Source organism: Aphanomyces astaci, assembly GCF_000520075.1.
Source record: "Aphanomyces astaci strain APO3 unplaced genomic scaffold supercont1.10, whole genome shotgun sequence".
NCBI classification, from domain to species: Eukaryota; Oomycota; class Saprolegniomycetes; order Saprolegniales; family Verrucalvaceae; genus Aphanomyces; species Aphanomyces astaci.
Window position 1 is genome coordinate 1,190,976 of NW_009798273.1, and position 17,970 is coordinate 1,208,945.

At 45.5% G+C, this 17,970-nt stretch overlaps 5 protein-coding genes across 8 annotated transcripts; 4 read left to right on the plus strand and 1 right to left on the minus strand.

The window, feature by feature from the left end:
- Window positions 1–1,103: 1,103 nt before the first annotated feature.
- H257_05559 (hypothetical protein) lies at window positions 1,104–1,693 on the plus strand (the record flags this gene model as incomplete). The annotated part of the gene is made up of 2 exons (XM_009830467.1): window positions 1,104–1,245; window positions 1,314–1,693. The coding sequence occupies 2 exons, from the start codon at window positions 1,104–1,106 to the stop codon at window positions 1,691–1,693; spliced, it is 522 nt and encodes a 173-aa protein (XP_009828769.1).
- Window positions 1,694–2,026: 333 nt separating this feature from the next.
- On the plus strand, window positions 2,027–2,832 carry H257_05560 (hypothetical protein; the record flags this gene model as incomplete). The annotated part of the gene is made up of 4 exons (XM_009830468.1): window positions 2,027–2,237; window positions 2,312–2,350; window positions 2,442–2,597; window positions 2,693–2,832. 4 exons carry the CDS (start codon window positions 2,027–2,029, stop codon window positions 2,830–2,832), a joined length of 546 nt encoding a protein of 181 aa, XP_009828770.1.
- A 1,741-nt stretch (window positions 2,833–4,573) lies between these two features.
- Window positions 4,574–9,722, plus strand: H257_05561 (E1-like protein-activating enzyme Gsa7p/Apg7p). 3 transcript variants are annotated; one of them, XM_009830469.1, is made up of 12 exons: window positions 4,574–4,717; window positions 4,764–5,116; window positions 5,188–5,476; window positions 6,423–6,762; window positions 7,420–7,586; window positions 7,697–7,783; window positions 8,379–8,523; window positions 8,613–8,650; window positions 8,705–8,825; window positions 9,164–9,297; window positions 9,369–9,492; window positions 9,554–9,722. In XM_009830469.1, the coding sequence occupies exons 1-12, from the start codon at window positions 4,580–4,582 to the stop codon at window positions 9,637–9,639; spliced, it is 2,022 nt and encodes a 673-aa protein (XP_009828771.1). In that variant the 5' UTR covers window positions 4,574–4,579; the 3' UTR covers window positions 9,640–9,722. The 3 variants fall into 3 exon arrangements, with proteins under 3 accessions (XP_009828771.1, XP_009828772.1, XP_009828773.1); XM_009830470.1 differs by having other exon boundaries at window positions 8,705–9,297; XM_009830471.1 differs by having other exon boundaries at window positions 8,613–9,297.
- A 306-nt stretch (window positions 9,723–10,028) lies between these two features.
- On the minus strand, window positions 10,029–11,628 carry H257_05562 (hypothetical protein). Its single transcript, XM_009830472.1, has 4 exons — window positions 11,392–11,628; window positions 10,767–11,260; window positions 10,549–10,698; window positions 10,029–10,479 (listed from the first exon to the last, which is right to left on the minus strand). Exons 1-4 carry the CDS (start codon window positions 11,618–11,620, stop codon window positions 10,165–10,167), a joined length of 1,188 nt encoding a protein of 395 aa, XP_009828774.1. The 5' UTR covers window positions 11,621–11,628; the 3' UTR covers window positions 10,029–10,164.
- Window positions 11,629–12,440: 812 nt separating this feature from the next.
- H257_05563 lies at window positions 12,441–17,348 on the plus strand. 2 transcript variants are annotated; one of them, XM_009830473.1, is made up of 12 exons: window positions 12,441–12,625; window positions 12,678–12,923; window positions 12,977–13,084; window positions 13,133–13,312; window positions 13,925–14,056; window positions 14,423–14,580; window positions 14,641–14,866; window positions 15,474–15,632; window positions 15,970–16,058; window positions 16,179–16,236; window positions 16,783–17,178; window positions 17,243–17,348. In XM_009830473.1, exons 1-12 carry the CDS (start codon window positions 12,452–12,454, stop codon window positions 17,312–17,314), a joined length of 1,998 nt encoding a protein of 665 aa, XP_009828775.1. In that variant the 5' UTR covers window positions 12,441–12,451; the 3' UTR covers window positions 17,315–17,348. The 2 variants fall into 2 exon arrangements, with proteins under 2 accessions (XP_009828775.1, XP_009828776.1); XM_009830474.1 differs by having other exon boundaries at window positions 12,977–13,312.
- Window positions 17,349–17,970: the final 622 nt, after the last annotated feature.

Consider the following 17,970-nt stretch of genomic DNA (forward strand, 5'->3'; position numbering starts at 1 on the left):
GGGATGCCATGAAGGAGGATACCATCCGCAAGTCATTTGAAAAGGCGTTAACAATTTTTGAGATTTAATCCAATATTTTGGTAATTGTTGTGTGTTTTTTTCACTATTTAAATTATTTTACATTTTTTAATACAAATATTCATATAGATTGAAAAAGTATAAAAAGTTCACACTGCCCACAGGACCTCATGCTAATCCTTCACCCCTCACACCGCAATGCTACTTAGATTAGGTCATTCAGCATTTCGCCAACTTACCCTAATCACCACGTTTACAGTAGCGAGCGACGACAGCGACGACAGAGCATCCGCCCACAAAATTGCGCGCACCGCAGCGTAGCGGAGGTCGTGTGTATAATTTTGTGCAGGCGGTGCCTTGGCGAGGAGTGAGCCCCAATCTTGCACTTCACCGAATGTCCAATCGATTCCTCTTGTCGGGAATAGCGGCAGGTAGGCCGTAGGCCGTGCCGCTACCCGGACAAGGCCTGTGGTACAACTATTCGCATTTAATGCGTAAATCCGCTTAAGTGCGTGTCGGAAGCACATATCCAGCAAATATTTGTCCGAGTCGTTATGGTATGGCTGTTGTGAATTGGAGGTGACATTCTAAATGCCACACTACTACATATTTTACTTTTAACCTGGTTTGTCCGAGTGGACTCAGCACTCTGTAAGTTGTAATAACACGTAATAACACGATCCGTACTTTCCACCTACACAACCTCAACACAACGTCAGAGTGATCAAAACGGAAAGATAAAATGAGTCCATCTAATGCCTGGACGGGCAATGCTATTTCATCAATGATTATGTCGTCAAAATGTTAAGTCTATGCAACTAGACGAACAAATAAATACACAGCGTGGGCGTCGACAGAGACATGTAACATTATGTGCGAATATGTATGAGGCCATGCGAATGATGCTTACAGTTAATACTGCGAGCCAAGTTAATATGAATTTGAATGATTAATTACTACGAAGTACGTAGTATTAACCAAGCAAAATTGCATTCATCAGATTAATATAATAATGAATAGAATGAACGTATGGCGCAGTGTCAACGGGGAGTGGATGAATACGTGAAGTCGTCGACTGGTTGCACATGGCAGCTGGCCAACTCATGAAGTCCCTCAACGAAGACGCCACGCACGACAACCAATCCACCGCCGACGGCGCCATCCTCGTGAATGTCATCAAGTGTGAACGCGACCTGAAGAACTGCGTCGTGTGCTGGGGTGTCGCCCGTATGACTGCCCTCAATTGACTCGAAGGCATGGCCATGAAGCTGCGTGTCAATCGTGCGGGCGCGAAGGGAGCCACCACCACGTTCGAGTCTTTGTCGATGGATCTCCCCACGCGTTGGATGGGTTTTACCTCGACATTCCCACTGACCTCCAAGGCCAACTTGACGAACGACTGCTGTTTGAGGCCATGCCGCGTTTGGAACCGCACTTCCTTTGGGGATCGTACAACAGCGTGTCTGCCACGTCCAGCCTTGCTGGGGCCCGCTACCGTCTGCACTTTCTGGGCTCTGACATTCCGTCGTCCATGCTTGTGGGCGATCGAATGGTCGAGGAATTTGTGTTTCGCGGCCGCTGCCTTCGCGTGTACGGGCGTGGACGGTTCTTCCGTGACCACCAACTTGTCCGGATCAACCTCGACGGCCCAACACCACCGGACAACCTCGCGTGATGCAACCCACACAATCCACCGTCTCTAAGCCATCCCAACCCAAAGCAGCCAAACGAAAAAGGCTGCCACGCGCGACACCACCGATTTTACAAAGTTCAACGTAAAAAGGTCCGCCGCAGCTCGAACTCTCAACCCCACCCACCTCTAGGCCATGGTGGACGACCATGGACATCTTTCAACGCGTTTACAGACCTCGAAGAGAGATGGGCCGTCGGCTACACGTGCCATGCACTCTGGGATGATGACGTCAGCTCGGCCACCATATTTCCCGAGCCTGACGCCCACGTCGCGGACCTGCACCATGACACGAGTTCGTCACATGCATGAACGTTCATGCTGGGACCCCAACGGCCACCGTGGCCCCCCTCGACCTACTTTGCTGAGCTGGCAGCTCAGGACGCTGCCTCACACCTCGCCATGTCGACCCACCGGGCAGAAGTGCAAGCGGCTCACACGGATGGTCATTTCGACATGACTGCGCTGGTCAACGCAATGCGTGTTGACACATTGTGTGGCCACCTGTCGTCCCATCTGGTCAAATTCGGTATCCAACTCCTAACTCACGACCATTCCACCTTCGAACTCTTTGTTCGCCAACGACTACTGCATCGGTGGTAGCGTGCAACGTGTGGTCCTTTGACCGCCTTTACACCCGACGTTTGGAAAGGTGGCGTCAAAAGCGAACATCGTCGAACTATTCGCGTCATTGGTGTTCCCCGACGACCATGAAACCTAACCGCGGACACAGAGGATGGCGACGAGCTGTGTCTCTCCCGCTTCGATATTGAGCTTGTGCTCGCAATCGCCGAAGTGTTATTGGCTGTCCACGGGCCACTCTTCTTCAACTCGGAGGCTGTCCTGCTGGCAACCACTGGCACACCTGTGGGGGTGATTGCATCCCATGGTGTTATGCGATGCTTGTCGTCGGATACTATGGCAGCGGTGCTGCTGACACCACAACTGGGGTCTGAACTGTGGCGCCTCCTTGAGGTGGTGTAGCTTTGGACGATGACATGCGGCGCTTCCTCTCGACACTGCGCCGTGTCCCTTTGACCCTGCACGATATGTACGGGCTGGGCCAGTGTGACTTGACCACTCTTGGCCAAGTCCAAGTTCACGAGTCCACCCTTGCCTCGTAGTGCACACAAACTACCAGTGCTAGCTAATGCGATCCCTGGCGACCTTCTTCACCCAATTTCATCCTTCACCATGCCAACCTCCAACCTCAATGGACTCTAACGCAACGATCACCTCGTTGCCAGTAGTCTCAAATCTCCACCGTCCTGCGTCGTCTTCCAAGAGACGAAGCTCGACAACGTGAAAAAACTCGAAACCTTCCCCCGCCACCTCGAGAACGAGGTTGGGGCAACCAACTACCAACTGTTTGTCAACGACTTCCAGGACTCCAACGTTGACTCAACCAGGCATCGCCAGCGTGGCGTAGCCAGACGTGGCCAAATCCCCTTCGATCTACCGTGCAGTAATGGCGGCGGCCCCATAGTCACGACTGCATTGGTTGTGATGCCGGCTTTAGCAATGCCCACATGTTTCCGAAGTGCCCGTTGTGGAATGTCGTATGCACTCGCAGCAGAAGGTACTGAATGGGTTTTGGATTAGACTGTCTGAACGGCTGCTCTCAAGGTGTCATCGGTGTACGGCGTTCGACGCGGCACTATGCTTTCCATGCAAACTCGAAAACCTTTTAAATATGATAATGTTCCCACCATAAACTTTTACAGATTATTGGCTTGAGAGGTTCTGTTTTGTCTAATAGTAAAATTCTACTATTGTGAATTCGGCCCAAATTTGCTGAAACAGCACCATTCAGCCCACTGAATTGAAATGATTCACAAATGAATCCAGGACAGTTATTGGTCAAAGCAAACACAATTTTCGGCAAAACATTTTGGTCTTGGTGTGGGGGAGCATTTTGCATCATGAAGCATGACAACATGCCCATCCGAACACTGTCTACCATTGTCTTTACGGATACTATCACCTCGGGTAGGGTTGCACCGACGGGGTCTGACTTTCGACGCGATGAGCTGCAGTACGAACGCGCAGCGGATATGGCGACGCTCGGTTGTGCACAACTGGCTGTGCAGGAGTTTGGACAATGCCTGGGCTTTCTTGGAGAGCTCTGCGGAAGGGTGATTGAGAGAAGCGGAGTGACACCAGGAAGCTGCTTCACTGGGTGACTGCGTCGGCGTGAACTCCCCTGTGGCGTGATCGACCATTTGGCGTTTGGAGGCGCTCAGAAACCCTTGCACACATCATAATTATAGGTTTTCACAGGAAGTTTCATTCGTGGCGCGATTTCTCTGTCGCGATTCAACGAATCGCGCTCGGAAATTTTGAGTAGAACTCACAATACCTCCGATTGGAAATGATTGATTGGTATATTTTTAGTATACAGGTATTATCATATTTGCTGTACCGCATATCTCCACCTAAACCTCTATAACTAGATAAGGTCAGGAGAAATCAGATATAGGTGTATAGAGTTTATACCGAAGCACAGTGAAAATTGATCATCGTTCCTCATTGATTGTGACCATAACTTCTAAGATACTCTAATTAGAACTCTAACATTAAAATCGGATTTCTAGCGAAATTCTCTACATGGAAGTATACCTATTGTCAAGGCAATATAACCTATCTTGACAGAGATACAATTGTTCAAAGCTCAACAAAGTGAAACCTATCAATCGATCGAAATAGACAGCAACAACCTAAAAAAATATACCGAATGTTATGCGACAGATAACGGCATGGGACGAAAATATACTGGAAAAACATGAACTTACACGGTACTACAAGTCTGACTGCTCATATCAATTTAAACAAGATATGCAAATAAGCAGTGAATACAAGATCGCAAGCAGAATGACACTCGGCAAGGGCTTTACCATGCCGACGACCTTGCTCCAGTTCCAGTCGTTCACGAGCTCACCGAATGTGTCGTTCTTCCAGAAGCTGGCCCAGCTCAAGCTGGATACGTATCAGCTAAGTGATGCCACGCAGGTAGGTCCTGCTGTTCCAAACTGCTCGACGTCTCAAGCCCGATTAGGACATCACAGGCTTCTTCGAGCTGAATTCACATGCCACAGTCCCTCCACGCTTCCTTGTGGACGACACGTCGTTCGACTTTGACGCTTCATCGTCGCCAAACCGTAGCAAGCACGAATGGCGCGTGCCTGGGGTCCTTGTCAACACCAACACGTTGGAGGACTTCAAAAATCTCGACAAGGTGCGCCTGCTCAACGATGCCAAAGCTCGTCTGCGCCATGCAATTGACGGGTTCAACCCCCTGGGCCTCCAAACGTTTGTCTTGTGCACGTTTGCCGACCTCAAGACCCACACGTACTGGTATCGGTTCGCGTTCCCCGCTGTGGTCCCATCGGCCGGCGCGTACCAGCTCCAGTACGTCCGTCCATATTCTTTCGTGCAGTGTATATGTTCGACTTGTAATGCAAATTATTGTTTGTGTGTAGGACGTGGACACCTGCCAACTCGTTCTTGTCACTACCGCACCAGCAATCCATCGTGCGCCAGCTCGTTAACCGGCGCCACGTGCATGACGAAGTCACGAGCGCCAATTTCCCCGCCGCATTTATCTTCGACCTAACGTCCAGCACGGTGCATGACCTAGAAGACCTCCGCTCGCTGAGTCCCCCGTCCGCCCTCGTGTTTGGGTTCGTTGATCCAAGTGGACTCCCGACCAATCCAGGATGGCCCCTCCGCAACTTTCTCATATGGATATCGCAGCATTGCCCCACCTTGGTATTGTCGATTTACCTAGAATTTTTTGGCCTTGTGTGTGCGTCTATATTGGCCAAACCCATCGATCGTACTTGTTTTGTACTAAATTCACGGTGTAAAAAGTTGTTTTGTCCTGTGATGTTCAAGCCAAACACACACGAATTCGTTCGATATTGATGATATGATTTCCTGCGATTTCTGGTTGGCTTACTATTTTCACCGATTCGTCTGGAATTCAATTATTATTATTTGTGTCGATTCATTATCGTCCATGTCGCTCCTGTGTAGAATATAAACACTAATATTGTGCATATATTCACCCAAATTTGGACTTGAGAGTCATTTCGACAAATAGATTTCGAATCCATTTGATCCTATTTAATCTTGTACACCACTATACTTTACAACGATTAATATAAATGTGGTTTTGCCCAATAAGGAGGAGGGGTCAAACGTTTGGCAGAAATTCGACGTGATTTGATTGGCTCAGGCGGTTCTTTAATCGATTCTCTGAAAACATTCGATTCTGCTGAGGGATCCAGTTTCGAATCTATTTGACAATATATGTGTGGTTTACTAGGCGTCAGGTTGTTGTTAGTTTGTATCCAGTATTGATTAGCTCTTTGTGGAATGTATGGAGTAGACGATGAAGAAGGATGGATGTGATGATAGTGGCGATTGAAATAGGTTGTGGGTTTGGCACTTGTACACTGTCGCATTATATATATATATAAATGGTTTCTTTACCAGAGTATTACATGGCGGTTATGCTTTGAGCCATATACAATTTGTGAAACAACGCACACGGCTTTAACGCACACACACAAAGATGACGAGGCGTTTGATTGGCCATTTGATTTGTGTTTTGGCGCTTTTGATTGGTCGGTCGAGTATTGTCTGTTTCTATTCAACACCCTCCACTCCCAATCGTCGAGTCTACTTGACTCTAATAAATATATACATATAGACGTCTGCAGTCATCCTGGCATATCGCGACCCAGTCCATCACATATCCAACCCCCCAGAAGCCCACGATGACCCGTCGGCATCATTTGGCCTGCGCGCGTCATACATTGCCACCATTGAGCTAACTCCATACAACGAATTCACGTCCAAGGTCGTGGGCTGGGAACTGAACGTGCAAGGGAAAAGCGGCCCTCGGCAACTGCAGCTCGCGAACCTGCTGGATCCCCTCCAATTGGCCAAAACGTCGGTGGATTTAAACTTGAAATTGATGCGCTGGCGACAACTGCCCCACTTGGACTTGGACAAGCTCGCGCACACCAAGTGCTTGCTCTTGGGGGCTGGTAGGGTCATATTGTCCTTTTGTATTGTGCTTTCGAGTGAAATTTCGTGTTGGGTTTCTGGTTGGAATTTAAATCGATTTGATTGGCTACTTCAGATGAGCTCAAAATTATTAGCCAATCTAAACCTTCTCAATGAAATTCAACCAATCAGATCGATTGTGGATCGGTTTGGTCGGCGCGATTCGATTGCACCCCAAATTTATATCAAATCGACAATAATGGATTCTTCTTTTTCTTTCTGTTTTGCTCGTTTGTCAAATCCAACATCATCGTCCACGATCGGTGTTTCATTATGCAAAATACAAATTGGTGCTTTGTACTGCAGTTTTTTTGTAAAGTGTCCTGGGGTGATATATATATATATATCTCAAAAATTCAAGTACGAATTCAATGTGGAAGGGGTGATATATATATATATATATATATGATTGGCCACTGGATCTGTGGTATGTGTGTTCTTTAATGTTGGTCGATCGATTCTATCTCTTGGCCAATTTGGTTTGCTGGTTTTCATTCGATGGAGCACCATATAATATCTAAAATGTCGAATCCAAAGTACACTACTATTAGGACGTGTAGAATTTCATCCGAGTTGTGTGATTTTTTATTATATATATATATATATATATATATATATATTGATGGGTTGTTTTGCAGGCACATTGGGCTGTCACTTTGCGCGAAACTTGGTCGCGTGGGGCTTTCGCTCGCTTACGTTGGTCGACTATGGCAAAATCAGCCATTCGAATCCGGTGCGCCAGCCGTTGTACGAGTTTGGAGACGTTGGCGAGTGGAAGGCGCCGACGGCAGCCAAGGCGCTCAAGGTGATGTATTATATGTATCACCTTCAATAAAAATATATTTTTATTATATATAAATATTATTTTTGATTGAAAAATATGAAGGTCATGAACTGAAACATGTACAATTGTAGCGCATTTATCCGTTGGTCGAGTGCGAAGGACATGTGCTGTCGATTCCCATGGCAGGGCATGCTCTCAGCAACCCTCAAGCGCTCGAGGTGAGTGGTACCAGTTGGTGATATTGTCTATTTTTACCCATAATTTAGCCTTATGTACTGATTCACCTATCGATCGATCCTATGTATTGTGCATTTCACCCAAAAAAATTTTTTTGGACTTGCAAGTCATTTCACCAAATAGCATTCGAATCCACTTGACCTCATTTAAGCTTGAACAAAGTATACTATACAACGATTAGTATATATGTGGTTTTGCCCAATACGGAGGGACTGGCCCGAATCAAACGTGTTTGGATTAGCAGAACTTCACTAAAACGTGATGATTTGATTGGCTTAGGCGGTTCTTTCATTCATTCTCTACTAAGACATTCGATTGTGCTGAGGGCTCCAGTTTCGCATCGATGAGACAATACTGCATTTTGTATATATACAGATGTCTTGTGGTCACACTAATTCAAGTCACACACTAATTCGATGACGACGATGGTGGTTTCATGCAATCTGATCTTGGCTCAATCCTTCTGTATTACATTTGGTTCATTCATTCATGTCGCATCTCCAGTTTCAAGAATATATCATTAAATACCAATCTGTGGAAACTAACATATTTAAATATATTATTGTTTTGAATTAGGAAACAAAATCGGCGTACCAAGAGTTGGAACGTATGATTATTAGCCAGGATGTGATTTTTCTTGGCACCGACACCCGCGAAAGCCGATGGCTGCCGACGGTGTTGGCCGCCGCGCACCAGAAACTCGTCATCAACGCCGCCTTGGGTGGGTCCATTTTAAATATATATATGGTGTCCTACGTAATAAAATGAAATATTTTTTGATACCCCCACTCACGAATACATGACGTTTAGGCTTTGACACGTACTTGGTGATGCGCCACGGAGTTCCCGTACGTGATGGAAAAGGTGATTGCTGTGTATATGAGACATCGTACCTGGGATAGGACGTGGTGGATTTAGGCTGCTACTTTTGCAATGACATTGTCAGTCCCACAGACTCGTTGACTGATCGAACCCTCGATCAAATGTGTACGGTCACTCGGCCCGGAGGGGCGGCCATCGCAGGTAATTTTGTCCATTTACCCATAAATTTGGCGTTTTGTGCTGATTTGCCAAATTGATCGATCGATTCTTTGAATTTTGAAAGTACAGAATTTTTCTGTGGGGAGGCCATTCACATTAATTCACAGTCTGTAAAGTCGTACACTAATTCGATGTTGAACCTGGTTTCATGCAATTTTATTGGCCCAATTCTTCTGCCCAATTGGTTGTGTCGATTATGTCGGTCCAGTTTAGAATAAACTCAACACTATAGTATATGAGCCCATTGCTGTTTCCTTTATAAAACGAACACTGTAGTTTTAGCGGATACTATATTTATTTATTTTTCTATTTCTTCGCAGGCTCTACTGCGGTGGAATTGCTCGTGTGTTTGCTGCATCACGCGGATGGACTTGGGGCGTCTGCCTCTGCGCAGACGACTGACTTGGGCGTCGCACCGCACCAAATTCGAGGCTCCCTAAATACGTTTTCGCAGGTACAAACAATACTATTTATTAGTGGCGGTGGGTTATCAGGATATGAAAAATAATATTTTATTTTGAATAGATTTTGGTCCAAGGCCCAATGTTTCATCAATGCACGGCGTGTAGCCCGTCAGTGTTGAATGCGTATCGCACCGATGGATGGGATATGTTTGTCAACGTGTGCAACTCCAAGTCGTATTTGCAAGGTATATATATATATATATATATAATCGAATGTGTATTTAATTGTTATTTTGTTGTGTCTAGACTTGACGGGATTGGCAGCGCTCGCGGCCAGAACGGACGCCTTGTCCTTTGACGATGACAGCGACGACGACGACAGTCTGCTGTAATTCTGTGGAGGACTTTGTGTGGCGGGTCGAATAGTTATGACTGCGATAAGGTCGCAAAATTAATAAATCCACAATTATATATATATATATATATATATATATATATACAAACACACAATTGTATGTCGTAAATGTGTCGGGAAAGGCATTGTTACGATAAATAAATGTGCTACAGTAAAAAGACGAGCTTTACGGCATAAGTACTACACACGAATCGAACGACGTCGTGCATCGGCACACGTGGAAAAATCATATATGTACAAAACCTCTAATATATATATATATACACCATGCAAAAACACCCCAACACTTGCAATGGAGGGCCGACCACGGTACATATGTACATACATGCTATACCAACAGATTCCATGAATGCTATTACTATACAGGGCAAGCATGCATAGCCAGTCCACTTATGCTTTTAAGTGCTCCAAAGTAGGTCTAACGATAGTGTGGGAGGTCCAGCTCAGAATAGATCGATAATGAAAGTATTATTTTCATTGAAGTGTGTTGTGTGTCGAGCGGTTACATGTGCGGAGACCACTTGTGGCAGTAGTTGCGGACGTCGTCAACGCCGCGGATTTCGGTGAGGAAGGTTGTGATCGAGTCCAATTCGCGGTCGTCCATGTCATCGATGAACGACGAGCACCCGATGGCGTTGCGGGGGTGGAAGAGGTAGCTCATGGGGGAATTGTCGATGATGATGCTTTGGTTGATGTCTCGGTCGATAAGGGACAGGTCCTTGACGTAGCTACCTTCGTAGTGCACGCAGTGTTCTCGAAAGAGACGGAACCGAATGACTTTGTGGGTGTCCAGTTGGTCCAGCAATGGATCGGCGTACTAATAGTACAACATATATAACCGTTGTTAGGTGTTTTCAATTGGTAGGATGACCAAGGGGGGGAGTACCTTGCTCAAACTGGCCGTGTAGACGACAATCTCGTAGAACTCTGCCATTTTGCGCATGAACTCGTCGACGCCGGGCCGCTTGGCCACGTACACTTGGTGGACATGGCCTTCAATCTCCACTGGGATGACGTAGTCTGGGTTGGGAATGGGCTAAACATGCAATCAATCAGTGAGCCCACGTTTGAACGACAATAAAAATAAACATCATCTAGTCTTACCTTGAACGAGCTGTGGACGAGGGTTTCATCCAAATCGAGCACAAGACACTTCTTGCCTTCGTCGCCAGGGAACGGCGTCGACATGATCCGGCGGACCTCTTGGCCCTGCCGCGTTTCGACTTGCTTTTCATGCTGCGACGGCTGCTTTCGGTATTGCATGTGTTGTTGTTGCTGTTGCTGCGCGAGTTGCTGCTGTTGTTGTTCGGCCAAGCCCAAACATGAGCAAATGTTGGCAAACAGTTTGGAAATGCCGCCGGGTTGTTGTGGGTTTCGCGTGTCGATAGACGACGTCGTGGGCTTGACTTTGAGCGCGTCCTGGTGGGGGTGGGGGCTATGTTTGCCGTGGCGATCGGTCTGGTGCACGAGGCTCGCGAGGGGGGACGGCGGCTGGGCCGACGGTTCTTGGTCGCGGAGCTTTCGCTTGAAAGCGTCTGTGATTTCGCCGTCGGGACCGTGCTGCGTTGTTTTGCGGGAGAATACGACCGTTTGGAACGCTAGCAGACAAGTTGTGGTTAGTGTCGTTATGCATCATCCAAAAGCAAAGTGATGCCATTGGTCTCGATGGTCATGGATGGGTCGTGGAGGTAAGGAGAGAAGGAGACTTGGTATATATATATATAGGTACTGGGTGATTGACGGCTGGCTGTGTCGCTGCCGCGAGGCGAGTTGAAGTGCGACTGCTGCGGTCCTGCCGCCGACAGTTGCGACGTCTGGATCTGGGCGGGCGCGAGACTGACGTTGGAGGTCATGATCATGCGTGGAGGGAATATGGTGGTGCTCTCGGTGGGGACAAGTGCAGTTGTGACGACTGTGTCGGGCAATTGCAACTCTGATCCATCTTGGTTCCGCACCATCCCACCAGCCCTATTCTTGTCGTCGATCTTGTGGCTGCTATTTATAGACCAAGGTTGCCATTCGTCGAAAGGTTTTGCTGTTTTAATTTGGATTGGTGGAGAAGAAATGTTTTAAACCAATCATACAACGACGTTGACAACGCTGAAACGGCAAGGAATTACTGCACACGAATCTGTTGACTGAAACCAGGAGACAGCCTGTAACGCCTCTTATACACAGGGCTATTCAGCCCCACTGGGAGTCCAGGGACTATTTAGTGTGGAAGGAGCTTCATCACCCCTACATACAAGCATTGAAACACGAAGTGTTTGTCAAGTGAAATGAATAATGTCATCCAATATTGCACTTGGAAACTAACTTTACATTCCGGAATTGCAATCTCCGTCAACGTGTAACAAACAAATGAGCAACACTTGACCGTTGTAACGCTAAAGCAAGAAGGCAGCATGGGGTTTCAATTGTTCATCAGAGTCCTTGAAATTAGCAGCGCTCGATGTATATCGTGAGCAAGGAGTTTAGGCAACTAACTATGCCATTATTGAGCGACACACAGAAGTATTAATACTTCGAAGTAGAATATAACACCTTTTCATTTAACGTGACATTCACCGTACTGTACGTAGGATTGGTTAAGGGAACAGTTTATACTTGTGTGATTGAAATGATAATATAGTTATCCTTCAAACCCCCAAACCCCAGCGATCTTTTTAGTCATCCGGAGTTTTCATTGAATATCCGGATATATGTTGTCAAGTTGGAATGTTGGTTGACTTGTACCTTACCAAACCTTAGTGAAGCAGAGTGTTGGTCATATTCCAACAGGCACAAGCATGAATGTGGCCGCGGCACCAAGCACGATGGATCCGAGCGGCAGTCCACCGAATGGGCGATACGAGTACCTCTTGCAGCAAGTCGTACAGCTCAACACAGACCTACACAAAACTGTCGCATTGAGCCAATCGTTAAAGTCTGAGCGGGACTCGCTGCAAGAGCTCACACAGAGGGTTCGTACGAACGCCCAACCCTCCATACATCATCACACGAACGATCTTGTAGCTAAAGCAAGACGTGATGCGGTGCGAAGAAAGGTGCGAGAAGATGCAGGAAGTGTTGATGACCGAGACCGAGTACAAGGTCCAGTCCGACCGCAAGCACGAAGCGCTGATGCACAAGTGGAAACAGCAGCTCGAGATCAAAGCTAGGGAGTTCGAAGTGCTGCAGAAGAACCTTGCGCCGCCGAAAGATCTAGACCAGCTGCGACTTGCCATCCAGGACGAGGTCGAGCTCCCACACCGCCAGCGGGTGGGTACTACTACTCTCTTCACCGCGGAGCTCGTCATATCCTGGACACGTAGACCCAAGGCCTCCAGCTAGAAATCGACAAATACCGCGAAATGTATTACTCGGTGCGCCGGGACTTCGAGATTCTCAAAACCGAGCACGACCAGACAATCATCAACCACGTGCGAACACACGACAAGTACTATCGTCGGTTCGTAAACTGTGGTTAGGGCCACGAGATCGAAAGCACTATCGCAACACATATGGTGCTCATGAACGACTTAAAGCGGCAGCTGGACGCCGCCGACGACCGCGCCGCCGACATGCACACAACCGACAAGCTCCGACGCATGGAACTTGACAAGGACACGTTGGTGACAGAGAACCATAAACTTCGCCAAGAGTTGGAGGTATGTACTATAAATAGGATGATGATGCGAAAAGGTGGATGGATATACATAATAGTATTATTGTCCTGGTATTCACAATATTATTTGGACTTGGGCCTACTCCATCGATGGATCGATCATCAATTGGTGATTGACCGTTTGTATTGTATGTTTTGGTGGAATATCATCGAAATAAGGTATAAAACGAAGTCTAAGACGTACCTTTGTGAAAATGCAAAATTCATTATATTTAGCCAATCAAAATGCAACCTTCATTTGTTTTTTAGCCAATCAAAATGCTAACTTCTTTTGTTTTTTAGCCAATCAAAATGCAACTTTCATTCGATTTAGCCAATCAAAATGCAACCTTCATTCGTGTTTTAGCTCATGATACTGCGTTCTTCGATTTCGCGGCAAAGATGATATGAAAACATCAACAAGAACGGCGTCGTGATGTAATCAAATAAGATGCCCAGTGGTGATTGATGATGTCCATCACACTAATTAAAGTCTCGTCATACTCCCCTTTTACTTGGTTGTTGATTTGTTGAACGGACGATTTCCTGCAATAATCTGATTGGCGTTCCAAACTAATTATATCCAAGTTGGGTTGATTTTGATTCAATTTTGCAGCATGTTCGGCAAGCAAAAGTGGATCTATTCCAGCGACAAGAAGCAGACGCGACCAAGTTTGCTACTCAGATGACGGATGTGCTGGGAAAACTCACGAATGTCGACTTGGAACTCAAAGCCACGGCTCGGCAGGTACGTTCATAACGTTCTTTGAGTCGATTATGATTGAAATAATTGAGTCGATTACTATGGTATTCTCTCCGTAGTAGTATAATTTAACCTGCGAAAAACAAAACAAATGGAAGGTTTGTCAAGCCGATTACTACTATTACATAGTATACTGTAGCAGTAATGACATACTAGTTAAATGGTGCGTATATATTGTATTTTGAATGTTAAGTCATCTTGTAGTGTGGCAAAAATCTTGCCCTGTTGGTCTGTTTACGCCCTTGGCAATATATCTTGCTTTTTATCCCATTTTCCCGTGTATTTTCGAGATTTTCGTGTGTCCAATACAATAGGGCGAAAATAAATAATATACAATTTGATTGGTGGTAGCTTGGGCGGTGTAAACAAGACTGCGAACGACTGCAGGGTGTAGTGGATGAGAAAGACAAGAAGCTACGGGAAGCAACCGACGACGCCATGCGACTGCGGGAGCAAGTGAAGCAAAAGGACTTGTTGCTGGTAGACAATCACAATCTCCACAGCTCCAAGTAAACAACGCCGCCAATGGAAGAACGAGAATTTTTTATATTTATTCTCGGGATGTATAGATTGAGGGAGTTGCGGGCCGAGCTCGAGGCTGACAAGGTGCAGTTTAAGCAAAAACAAGTGGACTGGATGGACCAAATCGCGAGCCTGCAGTTGGCTCTACAGCAGTCGGAAGAGACCTTTCAGAAACGGGAAAAGGAATGGCACCTCGAACAAGCCAAGCAGGTGGCTTTGCAGTCCCACGGCGATACGCATACGCAGCACACGACCGCCGCGCTACAAGCCAAGGTTTGTTTGGTCGATATTGTCGGTTCAGCCAAAATGTGGAGTTTTATGCTGATGTGCCAAATCCATCGATCAATTTTTTTTTTTTGTTCTGAGTTTTGTATGTATAATAGTGTCCGCCGGTAATACCCATCACACGGATTGAAGTCACACACTCATGAATTGTTTTATTGGTTTGAGCCGATGATTTCCTGAAATCATCTGATTGGCTGAATTCTGCCGTTTATTCTGCACATATTATTCCCCCACCTTTGGTTGTGTCGATACATTCGGCACGTCGCTCCAGTTTTGAATAAACAAAATAATATGTAGTTTTATATGCAGTTATTTCATATATTGTGTGTTGTACTCAAAATAATTTTCGTCGGTTGGTTCAGTGAATCGCCGGATCTTTGATATATATTATTTAAAAACGAATTTTACGAGGAATTTTTTGTGCTTTTCATTCTTTTAGGCCCATCCAGAATCATGCAGTCTTCATTCTTTTTAGCCAAACATCAGACTGCTTTATTCGATTAGTTGGCAATTTCGAGAATCACCCGAAATAGGCCATTTTTTTGTGTGAAAAGAACACACAATACATGGATGTCTGTGGTGAAAAAAAAAATAGCTGGCCGAAAAGACCGCTGAAGCTGCGACCCTGCAAGAAACCCTTGACGGCTGCACCCAGAGAGCTACCCATGCCTTGGACCAAGAACAGCTCAAAGTCCATCGATTGCAAGGGGAAAAGGATTCCCTCAGCGCTAAACTCACCACTGCACAGGAACTGGTAGTGCCCGTTTACCTAAACTTTGGACTCTATTGTGCTGTTTACCGAATCCACCGATCGATTTTTTGTACTGAATTTTATGTTTAAAAACATGTCGAGGGGTGATGATGTAGATACCACAAATTTCAGTAGTCGTTACACACTAAATAAGTTGTTAATTGGTTGATCTGGTGATTTTCTGCAAATTTTGATTGGCTCAATGCATCTGCCGATTCTTCTGTACATTATTTGTGTCGATATATTCGGTGCGGTTCTGCTTGCTTCCAGTTTAGAATAAACTCAACAATATGCTCCTCGGAAAATATTGCAAAACGACATGTACGTCATATTGGACTAGGTGACCAAATTGAAGGCGGAAAACTTGTCGTGGCGGTCCCAACTCAAGGAAGTGGAGCAGGAGTACCGGGTTTTGCAAGGCAAATACCGGTACAAAACCCAATAAAACTAGTTTTTAGGATTTAAACCTGTACTAGTACTTCGAAGTATACATTTTACAAGGTCTTTCGTATCGAATATGTGGATTGATATTATGGGAATTATTCGTAGCGATGCTATGCAAAACCAGCAGGATCTACAAAGCCAGCTGGACCAAGACAAAGCCAAGGTTCGTGGCCTATCGAGGACTTTATATTTTTTTGTGAATGTGTCGGCTTTGAACGATATTTAGCAAACAAGTCGGTGTTAAAGTAAGGGTGTGCCTGGATCACACAACCCAAGTTTTGCCCAATTAATATTTGGTTCGAAGTAATTTGACGAGTTTGGTTGTCCCTGAATAAATCTGATTTCGAAAAAACCTCGACGAATCTCAACCACTTTATTTTATTTTCGGCAAAACACATGATACAGAGTTTGGCAAAATATTGAATCCTCCCAACAATTTTGGATCTAGACAGAGATCTTTTCAGTTTTTGCCGATTTGTGAGATAATTGCCTTTGCCTTTATTACTGTATTTGAGGCCTTTATTACTGTATTTGACATCTAGACTCACCCGAATTGATTATTCATATTTTTTTGGTCAAAGGGATATATTATATATATTTGTATATATTGCTCGGCAGCGTTGATACGGTGTGTTCCTTTGTTTTTAAATCGACATATCCATGCTCCAGAATAGTATTGCAGTCTCTATGTTTGAACGCAATGGAGTAGATTCAGTACCTAGAAGACGACCTAGTGAAGCTCACCGACGAGCGGACTAACGACAAGCAATCGTTTGAAAAGTCCCAAGCCCACCTCCAGGCACAACTGGACGAAACTCTGGCCGCGTCATTCAACGCCCGACGCAGTCTGGCGGACGAGCACAAGAAAGTTGCTGACAAACTGACGAAATCCCTCGTTAAAGCTGAACGAAAGCGCGATGCGTACAAGGAGAAGTGCTTGCAAGTGCACGAACGGTACAAAGCAGCGGCCATGGCCAAGGAAGCGGCGGCGGTGCAGTTGCAGCAACTCAAGGACCAGCACCATATCGAGATCCAGCAATTTCTTACCCAGTGGAGCCACGCCGAAGACTCTCGGTTGTCGGGCAGTATGCCTGGTAAACCTATGGTATGTTGGTCTTTATATATGACGTGGCAAATGATCTGATTGATTTTTCACTCTTTTTTTTCAGGACATGAAGCTGGATTCGTTCTTGGCCGAGATCGACCAGTACAACCAAATACACAGTCCGCGACTTAGTTGAAATAGTTTCATCATGAATCCTAAAGGGGTATTATACAATTGTTATTGTGATAATGTATATTGTCAAATCGATTCGAGACTGGAGTCTTCAGCAGAATCGAATGTCTTAGGAGAATCAAACCGCCTGAGCCAATCAAATCACGTCATGCCGAATTTCTGCCAATCCAAACGATTAACCCCTCCAAAATCACATATATCCTAATCGTTGTAATGTATAGTGCGTGCAAGATTAATTGGGATCAAATAGATTCGAAAGCTTGCGTTATTTGGCAAAATGACTCTCAAGTCCAAATTTGGGTGAAATGCACAATATCAGCAGATGACATAACTCGGCACGAAGAATATATATTGTCAAATCAATGTTGTAAGAGACTCAGTTAAAAAAACGCCTAAGCCAATCAACTCACGTTCTGTCGAATTTCTGCCAATCCAAATTTCAGCCAGATATACTACATTTTGTATGTTATAGTTAGTACAAGCTTAATATTTGGTCAAATGGATTCGAAAGCTAAATGGCGACATGAATCAAAAGTCCAACTTTGGGTGAAAAGCACAATATAGGCTCTGGTCCGTAATTCACAGTAAAACAGATTAACGGAAAGGTGCTGTGTATAATAAATACTGGTACTACTATATTACGTTTTCAGTATAACGTTA

Bases quoted from the DNA above. Each gene is read 5' to 3' on its own strand.
- H257_05561 (XM_009830469.1), top strand. From the start codon at position 4,580: ATGACACTCGGCAAGGGCTTTACCATGCCGACGACCTTGCTCCAGTTC. The intron at 5,117-5,187 runs GTACGTCCGTCC...GTTTGTGTGTAG, and splicing joins GCCGGCGCGTACCAGCTCCA to GACGTGGACACCTGCCAACT. The intron at 7,587-7,696 runs GTGATGTATTAT...GTACAATTGTAG, and splicing joins CGGCAGCCAAGGCGCTCAAG to CGCATTTATCCGTTGGTCGA.
- H257_05562 (XM_009830472.1), bottom strand. From the start codon at position 11,620: ATGGTGCGGAACCAAGATGGATCAGAGTTGCAATTGCCCGACACAGTC. The intron at 11,261-11,391 runs GTACCTATATAT...CTTGTCTGCTAG, and splicing joins AGCCAGCCGTCAATCACCCA to CGTTCCAAACGGTCGTATTC. The intron at 10,699-10,766 runs GTAAGACTAGAT...TTGCATGTTTAG, and splicing joins TCGTCCACAGCTCGTTCAAG to CCCATTCCCAACCCAGACTA.
- H257_05563 (XM_009830473.1), top strand. From the start codon at position 12,452: ATGAATGTGGCCGCGGCACCAAGCACGATGGATCCGAGCGGCAGTCCA. The intron at 16,237-16,782 runs GTTCGTGGCCTA...GCAATGGAGTAG, and splicing joins TGGACCAAGACAAAGCCAAG to ATTCAGTACCTAGAAGACGA. The intron at 17,179-17,242 runs GTATGTTGGTCT...CTTTTTTTTCAG, and splicing joins GTATGCCTGGTAAACCTATG to GACATGAAGCTGGATTCGTT.